Raw genomic sequence first — 12,647 nt, 5'->3', positions numbered from 1 at the left:
AGACCCAGGCCCAGACCCAGACCCAGGCCCAGACCCAGACCCAGACCCAGACCCCAGACCCAGGCCCATACCCAGACCCAGACCCAGGCTCTTGGTAGGCGGTGTCTGACGACCGGTTGGGGTTAGAATGAAGAGTCGCAATAACAGTCCCAAAAAATAGTAGTTTGTAGTAGTTTTTTGTAGTAGTTCATGGCATAGCAGGGCACTGTGCAGTATTACAAGGCACAGCAGGACGTAGCAGGAGGAAGCAGGAGGTAGCAGGAGGTAGCAGGAAGTAGCATGACGTAGCAGGACGTAGCAGGAGGTAGCAGGAGGTAGCAGGGCACAGCAGGACGTAGCAGGACATAGCAGGAGGTAGCAGGAGGTAGCAGGGCACAGCAGGACGTAGCAGGACATAGCAGGACGTAGCAGGAGGTAGCAGGACGTAGCAGGAGGTAGCAGGAGGTAGCAGGACGTAGCAGGACGTAGCAGGACGTAGCAGGGCACAGCAGGACATAGCAGGACGTAGCAGGACGTAGCAGGAAGTAGCAGGAGGTAGCAGGACGTAGCAGGAGGTAGCAGGACGTAGCAGGACGTAGGAGGGCGTAGCAGGAGGTAGCAGGACGTAGCAGGACGTAGCAGGACGTAGCAGGACTTAACAGGACTTAACATGGCATCGCAGAGAGTAGCAGGACGTAGCAGGGCGTAGCAGTAGATCATAGCAGGACGTAGCAGGATGTAACATGGCATCAAAGAACGTGTAGCGGGACCATGGCCACAGCTGCTACCGTGATTTTGGAGCCTCCCTGATCCGAGGAAACAGATACACACATATATAAATATGTGTATTTATCCATCCACTTTGTGTACGGTTTTTATTCCATTGGTGCATTTAGTTTCTGTGGAGAATCCTTGGTGTGGTGACTGTGAACTTTAAATTATGTAAACCGACCTGAAGGCCAGATTCAGGCAGTTTGGGACGTGTGTTGACCTCACCGGTGTGATTCATTTGTTCCTTCTGGCCTGTTTTTGCTACATGACCTTCATAGTGACACAACACTTTCCAGTCATGGTCTAAGTGTTTAATAACTCACTGGAACCTGATAGGTCGTGATCCTATTTTATAGGAAACATGGACACAAAGAGACGTCTTTCAGCTTCATGACGACAGCTGTGTTAATAAATGTTCAGACATGAGTCTTTTTTTAAAGAAACGAGTCTTCAGAATAACGAGGGAGTTGTTTTACACGGGCAGACCTTTAGTTTGTGACTCAGATCGGACGGCATTGTGTGAATGGAACTGAATGAAGTGGATTATTATTTTATGTTGGGGTTCGTCTCTTCCGTAGTTGCTCCTGTGCTGTCAGTATGTTCTCATCCACTTGTTTATAGACGTCATTTCTAACGGCTTCGTCCGCTCCACTTCCTCCACTTTTGAGCACAGTTGAAAGTTTGAAAATCAACCACTTCATTTTCTGCATTCTGTTGATTTTGTTTCTGCAATAATTTGCGCTTTTTCTGCATTCATTTGTGGCGCATATGGAAATTTCAATAGGTTTTCGGTGTGTGGGGGGGTGCTTTGGCCAGTTTTGATTATTGAGGGGGTTATAACACTCCTTCCCCCCGTGTAAGTTACAGTCATGAAGTCGAATCCAAAGCCACGCTTGTGTGCTCAGTTTAAAAATCTCTTTCTACTTTTTAGCAAAGATTTCTACATCAATACATTTATTTTCAACCATCGGACCCCTAAGGGTGCTTTGTAGGTTTTCACCAAAATGCAATCTTTGAGGTCTAAGAAACGTGATGAATGCAAATCCTTCCACAAAAAAAACATTTGTAAAGCAGAATTATGGAAAATCTACAACCATCCTTTCCCTCAGAGGAGCAGTGTGTAACCAGAGGCAGACCTGTGTGTAGTGTTGCCTGCATCATCTCGTGTGTAGTGCTTAAAACACTCCCGTCCTGCAAGATAATGTTATGGACATATTCGGAGAGCTACTTTTGTCTCGTGGCAGCAATAGTTCAGCATTTAGGGAATCGGGTTGGGAACCAGAGGGTCGCCGGTTCAAGTCCCCATGCAGACCAAAGTATGGAGTGGGGATCGGTAGCTGGACAGATGCCACTTTGCTTCCTGGGCACTGCCAGGTGCTCTTGAGCAAGGTACTAAAACCACTTAGGGCGCTGGTCTAGCTGGCAGCCCACTCACTCTGACATCTCTCTATTTGTGGATGATGATCCACAAATGGTTAAGTCCTGAGCATGATTAAGTCCTAAGCATGTGTGTGTGTATTTGAGGCCTGTGTGTGATTACTAACAGAGTGTAAATTGTACTTCTCCACTGGGCAAGGCAAGGCAGCTTTATCTGTAGAGCACATTTCAGCAACAGGGCAATTCAAAGTGCTTTACTTAAAATCAGTTAAACAGATAAAACACAAGTACAAACAGTTAAGCATTAAAAACTATAAAACACATGAATAGACAGTTTAAGACAAAATAGAAACATTAGGACACATAAAACGCAACAATAAAAGTTACAGTGCAGCATAAGAAATTTAAAGAAATGAGCAGTCATTTAAAGAAAGGCAGCATCCAAAAGAACACATCTACTGTTCCCCGCTTGGGAAAATTATGTCACTCAGTTTTGTCCCTGACAGAAGGAAAAATATCAATGATAGTTTTACTTTTAGCTTTTATCTGGCCCCTGACTTGACTGGGGGTCAATAATAGTATAAATAATGATCTCGTGAAACAACCTGGATCCTGTGAGGATCACAACAAGATGACTGCACCTTGTTTTTTGTCATGGATGATGGTGATCATGAGTCAAAGACAGATAGAATATCACAAAACACAAAGCCAATACCTCCGTCTCACATTCCTCCATGACTTAAAGGTGCCCTGAGCCATGTTGGGTGACGTTAGTTCTTGATGACGTCCAAAGCATTTTCAATTAAAATAAGACTAGCTGGCCCCTCCCCCCTCCTAATCCCGCCCCCACCCCTCCCTCCTGTGCTTCCACGTACCAAAGCGCTGACTAACTAACACATACACGCGTGACATCGCTTAAAGCACCTTTAAGAAGTACTTTTCTTTGTTGACATGGTGTTTGTTGGACTGTTACACATCAGCCGCATGTCTTCAACTCACTGGCTTTGGTTTTTATTTCTAAAACCAGACGGTAGATGATGAGCTGGTGCTCCATCTGCCATATTAATACTACACTTAGATAATATCATCAGGAAGAAATGATCCCAAGTCAAAGTCAACTGCATGGTATTCATCTGCAGCAAGACTTAAAACCCTCTAATGGGAAATAATTAGCTGAGATGCTGACAGAAGAAGCCATTGTGTTTCCGTTCACAATGGCACACTTTGTTTATGATCAAAATGTAGACCATTCATTCATTCCTCATTTTGTGACAATTTGCCCAGCTGAACTCACATGAACCTGGACCTTCAGGTGCAGCTCAGGACCACGGAGCATGCCACAGTCGCGTTTTGGTTATATACAACTGTAAAAGAATTTAAATTTTTTTTGTGATTGCCCGTAGAGTCCAAATGTTGCTGCACTTAGTGTTAACTTTTTCAGCCAATATTGAATGATTATTTTCGAGACATTGCACTGAAATAATTTAAATCACTCAGGAAAGTGGATGTCTTGTTTCCATGTTGAGTTCAATATATAAATATGAACATTACTAAATGCATTTGAATATGAAAAAGAGAGATGCTGGTGAAATATACTTCCATTAGCGGTATATATATGTTGTTGTTTTCATTTGGTAGCTATACTTGGCTAATTGAATGGCCCTCAAACATCATGGCTTTCAAACGAGCCCTCCCCCCAGGACTGGCTCTAGAGGCTGTATTTCTGCACCAAGGCTGAATTTTGGGAAAGAGACTTGAGATACAGTATTAGGGGACCACTAAGGTCTATATAAAAGAGACTCAGATACAGTATTAGGGGACCACTAAGGTCTATATAAAGAGACTTCAGATACAGTATTAGGGACCACTAAGGTCTATATAAAAGAGACTTCAGATACAGTATTAGGGACCACTAAGGTCTATATAAAAGAGACTTCAGATACAGTATTAGGGGACCACTAAGGTCTATATAAAAGAGACTTCAGATACAGTATTAGGGACCACTAAGGTCTATATAAAGAGACTTCAGATACAGTATTAGGGGACCACTAAGGTCTATATAAAAGAGACTTCAGATACAGTATTAGGGGACAACTAAGGTCTATATAAAGAGACTTCAGATACAGTATTAGGGACCACTAAGGTCTATATAAAGAGACTTCAGATACAGTATTAGGGACCACTAAGGTCTATATAAAAGGGACTTCAGATACAGTATTAGCATCCAAAGAGCACCATGTCACGGGACCTTTAAGACAAAAAAACAAAAAGAAGCCATTCAGAGGCAGTGGGTTAAAACGTAAAGGTGTACCATGAGATGTCTCAACGTTTGGCGGAAATGGGACGACACACACACCCAAAAATGAAATGAAATTATAGAAAAGATACAGGAACACAATGCATGCAGTGAAGCACACAGAAAACATGGAGCTGGATGCTGATTTGGGCCGCTGACCGGCCTGTTCTGTCCCCAGGGGAGCTCTGTATAGTCTGTCAGTATTTAATATTATAATTTATGTTCATGTGAACACAAAGGAAATCAATGAAGATATTGGCTAATGATGTAAAGTTTAGAAGGTTTGATAGTCACACTCTAGGGGGAAGCCTGTACACCTTCACTCATGAGCCGAACACTAAAGTTTATTAACAGTTTGTGTGACAGTCTGTGCTTTTGCTATCTGGTATATTTAAACCTGAGGGTGTGCACGACACCGGATGCGTTACAGACCCATTCGCCACTCAACCCATTCGCCACTCTCTGCAGCGACATCTTCCTCAGCCACTTTTACATCGTCTGATGAAATTAAGTTGAAAATGAGGGCTGTGTTTACGTGGATTTATTCATAATGTGCACGTAGGTCGGCAGAATGAATGATTGTAGAATCTTTGATCAGAGTAATTGATACGGCAGCTTGGCGGGCGGATAAAGGAAGCTGTTAACACCGTTTTATCTGGGGTGTAACTCTACTCAGATGAACCTGAGGTTTGTGGCGGGACCATTCAGCATGTCACCTCATTGTCTGTTGGATATAGCTCAACCCGGGATATTACAAGATACTTATCAGCTTCGTCTTGCAGAGTGGAAAGCAAATGGAGGCATCCAGACAAAGACTGGTTCTCTCTCTATCTCTGAGAATCCTAATTGTCTGGTTTTCTCATGTAGTTAACGAGTGCCTCTGCTTTTCATCCACAGTCGCCCACCCCCTGAAACTCTCTCCCTCTTGTTTCCTGGCATGGCTCCGCTCTGGAAGCCGACCGGCTTTGGCTCTGCCTCTATCGTTCTCTTTGCAAAGGACAGTCTTCATATTGGGGATAGAGATGACCACAGGAGCTCCAAAATCATGATTTTGAGTTATGACATGGCAGCATCTTGTTAGCCCATGTTTTTTTTTTTAATAAGAACTCCAAATTAGACGGCACTGACTTAGGAAGCTCTTTTATTAGACTATTGGTGATTTCAGTCAACATTTCAATCAGCTCATTCTTACGGTGGTTGGCTGAACCTCACAGTTAATGTTTACAACTTTCATTGAAATTTGGGTGTTTTATTCAACTGTGTGTTGACAAGTGCGAATATGTGCCGCCAATCCAAAAGGAAAAATTAAGTGGTTTTAAAACAGTATCCAGACTAAACTTTGACATATACCAGTCTGTGATAATCCATCAACAAGCGTTCCTCAACTATTAGTCAAAATATTTTACAATTTTCGCTGTTAATTGACCATGAATTTCCAAAATAAGTATAAAAAAGTACCCTTTGGTGTGTGTGTAGAACGTACTGGGGAGAGCAGCATCTAGACAGGTTGGTCGGGGGGGCGGACGGGTCAAACACAGGACTTTCACCCAGGAGAGTGGGGTTCATATCCTGCGTATGTCCTTAACTGTCCTGTCATTGCGCTTTCTTCTTCAACCGGCCCATTATTCCCGCTTGTCACAGAACCGTAAGCCCCCCCACAAGCTTTTCCTTAATCTAACATCCTAGCATCCAAAGGGACGCCGATAGTCCCGACCAAGCGTGTTATATGGAACTAAAGGAGACCTCTAGCGCCAATAACAACAACAAAGGCACCTGACCAAGCGTCGGTATTTTACGAGCTGGGACGTGTCATCTCGTGGACACATATTGCACTGGTTGAAAGGGTTTTCTGCTTAAACAACAGTTTCCTCTGAATGCTTTTCAGTAATCTTTAAGGTCCTTCAGTACGTTAATCAAGACACGCTGGGAAGGCCCTAATGCTCTGCTACAGCATGTTCACTGCAGCTTTATTCCCATTGTTTTGCTATTTTGGCGGGTCAGAATGGGACCCTGGGTAGAGAAATAGCCTGTGACGGATTCAGTCTCTTTAAGTATAGTTCAGACCATACAAAACAATATCAAATGTGGTTTGTTTACAGTGTCTGGTACAGTGGTCTATAAATATGTTGGCGTATGGTGGAATCATATCGATGAATACCATCTATTTATTATTGAAGATTTTTTGGGTTGTCTTTTTCAAAACCTTTGTTGCTTTTCCCCCCTGATGTTTTTATCACTTTTTCTGCACCTTTTAACATTTTTGTGTTTTTTTCCCCCATGGTTTTGAAGCTTTTGTGGACATTTTTGTCACTTTTTTCAACGTTATTTCGTACGTTTTTTAACGCAATAAAACTCAATAAAACATCCAAATCTTTAAAAAAGTAGTGAGCTGTTCATTTATTTTTGTGAAGAGCGTTGTTTGGAAGAATCAGCGTTATTTTTCTCAAAATTTGTTTGAAAGAAACCCACTTCTCTGATAAAGATTGTTTTTTTAAATAATTGGGTCAATTTTGAGGGTTAAACTACTACATCCAAGCTCCATTAATAACATTGACCATAACAGTGAATAAAGAGCTTTAGAAAGTTTGGTTCCACTTTACTTGAAGTTTTCAACATCCCAGTGACGTGACACTGTCAGGAACATGCCATAAACATTATAAACAAGTCATAAATGGTGGTGACATAATGCTTTTTTAAGTGTCATTCAGTTTTGTCATGCCAAGTTATGGTTAATGTTAAGGGTCAAGGTTAGGGTTCATGCATCATGACTGTTTCATGTGTTCATGACTGTGTCATGTCACTCTTAACTTCAAGTAAATCTTTACTGAAAGTGTTATCCTTTAACAAGGTTTTGTTTGCCCCCAGCTTGCTGAAACATGGAGACGAGTGCTTTGAACCTGCCTCCTGCCCCTGTCTTTGGAAAGGAAAGGAGTATTACCCCGGCGACAGAGTCTCCTCCCCCTGCCATCAGTGGTGAGTTTATTCAATTCAATTCAAATTTATTGTCATTGCACTGTCACAAGTACAAGCAACGAAATGTGATTTACATCTATCCAGAATTGATATACAGGGTATAAATATTGTATATAATTTTATGTATAAGCAAATGTAATAGTAAGGAACTTTAAAATGTTGTGTAAAAATATAAATATAAATATGGGAGCTCTATGACAGATTATACAGATTATACAGAGTATAAAGTATATGTATAAGCAAAAAAAAGTAAATAATTGTAAGGGACTATAAAATGTAGTGTATAAATATGGATATAGGAGGTCTATGCACAGATTATACAGAATGCATTTAAAAATCAGATCTTAGCTAGATCTATTATAGACAACTTTGTACATGAAAACACAACGTCTGGTGATTCTACATCTTGTGGTGGTCTTCATTCCTTCTGTCTCGTTGCTCAACTTTGCATTATCCCAACCAATCACTCGCCAACAATATCTGTCAGAATCAAGACAAATCTCCAACAAGGCTGCTAATTTTTCAAAGTCCCATTTTTGCCTGAAAGCGTACGATTTGAGATCTGAGATTGTCCGAGCAGCGAAAGTGGCTACTGGATATCCATGATTGTGTCATCACAGGGGAAACAGAGCGGGCCCTTGTGTGACTCTTTGATTCCCTCTGCTTCAGCCTGTTCATCGCTGGTGAAAGGAAACACTCTCCCAGCGATCCCAGTCATTCTCCCATCCTCCCATTTCTTCTTCAAGCCGTAGCCAGGGAAGACGATGGAGATGACAGCCTAATAGCAAAATGAGCCTTTGACATTTCACCGGGCCACTTTTCTGCCCACTGTAAACCTCCGAGGCTCTCGATAAAAGGAGGCCATTAGACGTTAAAAAATAAAAAGGCCCTTGCGCTAAGTGGGAACAAGTTGATGTGGAATCACTGAAGCTTTGTTGTCTTTGTAGTGTTTGCCAGCACGGGACGTTCCAGTGTGTGTTTCGTCCGTGTCCATCCATGTGCACGGCTTACGGTGACCGCCACTACCGGACGTTTGATGGACTGCTGTTTGACTACGTTGGTGCATGCAAAGTCTATCTTGTGAAGGTATTTATTCATAGTGAGAGAGCCCAAAATGTGTTGTTGCCTATTTTAACCTATTGATTATTCACCTGTACATTAAAGGCCTTTTTTTTGGGACTGTGGGTTTTATCATGTTAATTGCAAAATAGTGATACTAAAGTGGATCAGTGCAGTTTCCAGTGTCCAGTTTTCCAAGGTCCCTTTGAGACATTGGCAACTCAAAATATAATTCTGATAATAAAGTGACAAGATACTTCCCCAATAAGTCCCTTTAATTAAGTAAGTAAAAGAAATACAACTTAAAAATTACATTTACTCTGTATTTATTTACAATATTATGGATTTTTGTCATTAATAGCTATTAATCAATGCACTGCTAAATCAATTCAGCTGTTATCCTCATAAATGTGTATTTCATCATGCGTGTATAACCGTCGCATATCTGCCACTAGTCTCTCCTGATTGAAATGTCTCTCAGTGGAAATCCTTTCAGGAAGACCTCACTCTTAATCAACGCTCTGCCTAACTCCAATCAGCTGTTGGAGGCGTTCACCTTCCTGCTTAACCAATCAGAATTGTACACAGATGGCAAGGGCCAATCACAGAGTCACAACCCTGCTTTAAAAAATCTGTTTCTCCCTTTGCTATCAGCTGTCGACGCAGGCGAAGAGTGCGACCCTCCGACCCCCCTTCCACCTCCAGTCCTCTACTCCAGCTGACCGGTCCAGTGTCTAGATTCTTTGGGGGGTCTGATGGCTCTTTACCCCTATATACATGTATACAAGGGATGGCTCGTGTAGCGATGGAGTCTAATCGCCAAAGACTTTCTACGTTTTATTTGAGCTTTACAATAAATCTTGTTTGCATGTCTGAAAACACGTCTGTCCTAAATTAAACTATAGCTGCGTGTTAAGGAAGACCGCTTTCTTCTTAAACCGGCCCGCGTGTCCCGGAACCGTAAGCCCCCCCACGACCTTTTCTTTAACCTAACAGTGCGTGTGCGCATATATGTGCATGGTAGAAACAAAACAGGGACCCACTCATAGAACACCCCCTCCATAGTGCTGCTAGAGGTAAACAGAACAGGAAATACTCTGTCATATGCTGGTCATGCTTTAATACATGTAGGGGGGAGAAAAATACATTAACTCTAAAGCAATTAATATATATATTTATTTATCGTTTGTTTATGTTTTATTTATTTCATTTTATATTTTCATAATTATTTTTAAATTTATTTTCAATTTATTTATTTTATTTTATATTTTTAAATTTATTCTCTATTCATGTATTTATTTTATTTTAAATTTTTAAATTTATTTTAAATTAATGTATTTATTTTATTTTACATTTTTCTATTTATTTTCTATTTATATTATTTTGTATTTTTACAGTCATTTTATATTTGTGTGTATTTGTTCAGTTTGTCGTCAGCAGGAGTTTGGTAGTTGCCATGTTTGTGTTTTCTCTCCTCCACAGAGCAGCGGGGACGTGATGCTCGGTGTAACGGCCGAGAACGTCGACTGTTTCGACAGCGGACTCATCTGCAGGAAGTCTCTGCTGATCAACATCGGCAGATCCTTCGTAGCATTCGATGATGACTCTGGGAAGCCAGTAAGATATATATTTTTATTAAAATGTTAAAGGATGACGCAGGTTGCCAGCCGTGAATTTTCCGCCTGAAAAAAGGGGGATACAATAAAATACAGATTATCTGTATCTATAATAATGAGAAGGTTTGGTCGTTGCACCTTGAAGTGGATTATGTGGCATCATCTCTTTTTATTGGCTAATCAAAGCCGAGTCAACTCGAACATAACATTTGAAAATATAACCTTAAAGTTAAACTCCTCTGTCTGGTGCAGAATCCGTCCAGTGTGATTGACAGGAAGCAGAGGATGTTCATGTGGCCAGCCGGGTACTTCACAGTGGTCCATTTCCCTGATGAAGACGTCACCGTCCTCTGGGACCGCAAGACCACCGTCCACATCCAGGTCGGACCTCGCTGGCAGGTAGGACGCTGGTTTCAGTGCCTGACTCAGTGGAGTGTGCAAGGCTGAGATTTTAGGGTGTATTTAGCTGATGCTCCAATCAGTAAAGACTAAAAGTTGAATATATATATAAACAGTTGAAATAATTTGTTCCTTCTTATTCAGACTGGGGTTACCATCCGATTCCTGTGTCCCCTTGTCCTCCCCTGAAGAGAATAGATACTATTTGAAGTTGACAGTTCATTCTTGACTTTAGAAACAACAGGTGACAAAACAATCTCAACTCAAGCTTCTCTTGTTCACTTTGTCGGGGAGCTTTCAACCTGGTCATCTGCAGATGAAGGGTTCTCAGTTTTCATAGACAAAATATATTCAAACTTTTATGACTTCCTGTCCATGCTGATCTAAAAGTTGAGCTTGCCAATACACAATGTGAGTCGCGTATGTCTAGAACGGCCGTTTGACAGTTAGCCACAGCAAAGGCAAGTTACCGACAAACGCAAAATGAAACGCAAAAAGGTCCATATATATATATATATATATATATATATATATATATATATATATATACATATATGTTTATGTAGGCAGTTGGTTGTTGTGTTGAGCCACCAATAGTTAACTGTGAGTCGGGCACAGGCACCGCAAGTTGGCGCTCCTTTCAGGGGCCATGGTAGTTGAGTTTAGCCAGAAAAAATCTGCATCATTTGGCCACGACTGTTAAGTTTAGGCACCGAAACGACAAGTCCAGTTAAGTTTCCTGGTTGAAAGTGTTGAGTTTTCTCAGTTTGTCTAAGTGGTGTTGTTGTAGCTAGCTGTCAAAGATGGCTGCAGAACAAACAAGTGAGCGATTTTGAGGTGAGATTGTTTTGACAAATATTGGGGTTTACAATACCTATGAGAGAAAACCTTGAAAAAACATTTTAGTCATACAAACATTCATAAAAAATGATATCAAACGTGGTGCATGATTTTTGTCCTCGCTCAGCAGGAGTGTGCTCAGTGCTGCCACCGGTGGTCACATGCTGCACTGCAACAACGCTGCAATCAGAGCATCAGAGCATAGACTGTTATTCCCAATCTTAAAGCACAATAAGAATAACAAACAGGGAGATTCACTTTGTTTGGTAAACTCTGACCCTATGGAACCTGTTAAGGGGATATAATAATCAGGACATGATGATATAAATTGAATGTTAATGTATAAAAAGGATCCGATTAAAGCGGGATGTTGGCAATGTGTTCAGGGGAAGCTAAGTGGGCTGTGCGGGAACTTCGACATGAAGACTGTGAACGAGATGCGGACGCCGGACAACATCGACTCCCCGACTCCGCAGGAGTTTGGAAACAGCTGGACCGCCGCAGAGGTGAGAGAAACGCTGCCTGCATGATCATCAACCTTGGTAAATGTTACAACTGAGTAGTAGTGTGTTATAATCACCGCTGTTTTTCTTAACCCTCATGTTGTCCTCGGGTCAAATAGACCCGTTTTCCTACATCAATGTTCTTTTTAATTCCCCAAAATAACATGATTGATTCCACACAACGCTCTTTGCCAAGTACAAATCTCTATTTTCATTAATTTTGGGGTGTCTTATCCAATTTTATAGCATTTGAAGGAACAAATGGAAGTGTTTTTGAAATAGTATTGAGTAAAAGTTGACATATTCCAGTCTGTGATTATCCATCAACATCCATTCCTTTAATTTTAGTCTCAATAATTCCAAATTTCTGCTTTTCTAACTCAAACATTAGGTATAATTTCCTTTTAAATTAGGTTTATTGACCATAAATTCCAAAAATAACTGTAAAACTAAAGTTAATAAGTTAGTGTTACATAGTGTTGAAAACGTCAAAAAAAGCATCAAAAGTGTTGAAAAAAGGGACAAAAACGTGAGAAAAAGTTAAAAACATTGATGAAAAGCGTCAACAACAGTGTTGATTTTCAATTTTGAAGGGAAGACAACACAAGGGTTAAATTTAGAAACAAAGATTCTCATCATATTAATATTCATTCACAAATGATTATATTTATCATCTGAACTTCCTCAACCGACAAAGTACAGTAAAAAAGACTTTCAGACTTGACTACTTAACCTGTAAGAAAAAGTTGTAATTCAGCATCACTCCCTCTGTGTGTGTGTGTGTGTGTGTGTGTGTGTGTGTGTGTGTGTGTGTGTGTGTGTGTGTGTGTGTGT

General features: G+C 41.0%; 1 protein-coding gene across 1 annotated transcript in view; it reads left to right on the top strand.

The window, feature by feature from the left end:
• Positions 1 to 12,647, top strand: part of LOC117954511 (otogelin-like) — an 84,107-nt gene that overhangs the window by 38,379 nt on the left and 33,081 nt on the right. Inside the window, 5 exon segments of the mRNA XM_034888415.1 lie at positions 7,289 to 7,396; positions 8,344 to 8,482; positions 9,938 to 10,072; positions 10,324 to 10,470; positions 11,697 to 11,915. Of these exon segments, the coding sequence (XP_034744306.1) occupies positions 7,289 to 7,396; positions 8,344 to 8,482; positions 9,938 to 10,072; positions 10,324 to 10,470; positions 11,697 to 11,915 (748 nt within the window).

This window comes from Etheostoma cragini, chromosome 1 (genome assembly GCF_013103735.1).
Source record: "Etheostoma cragini isolate CJK2018 chromosome 1, CSU_Ecrag_1.0, whole genome shotgun sequence".
Lineage (NCBI taxonomy): Eukaryota > Metazoa > Chordata > Actinopteri > Perciformes > Percidae > Etheostoma > Etheostoma cragini.
The sequence above is the reverse complement of the archived record's forward strand: the minus strand, read 5'-3'. Positions and strand labels throughout refer to the sequence as shown.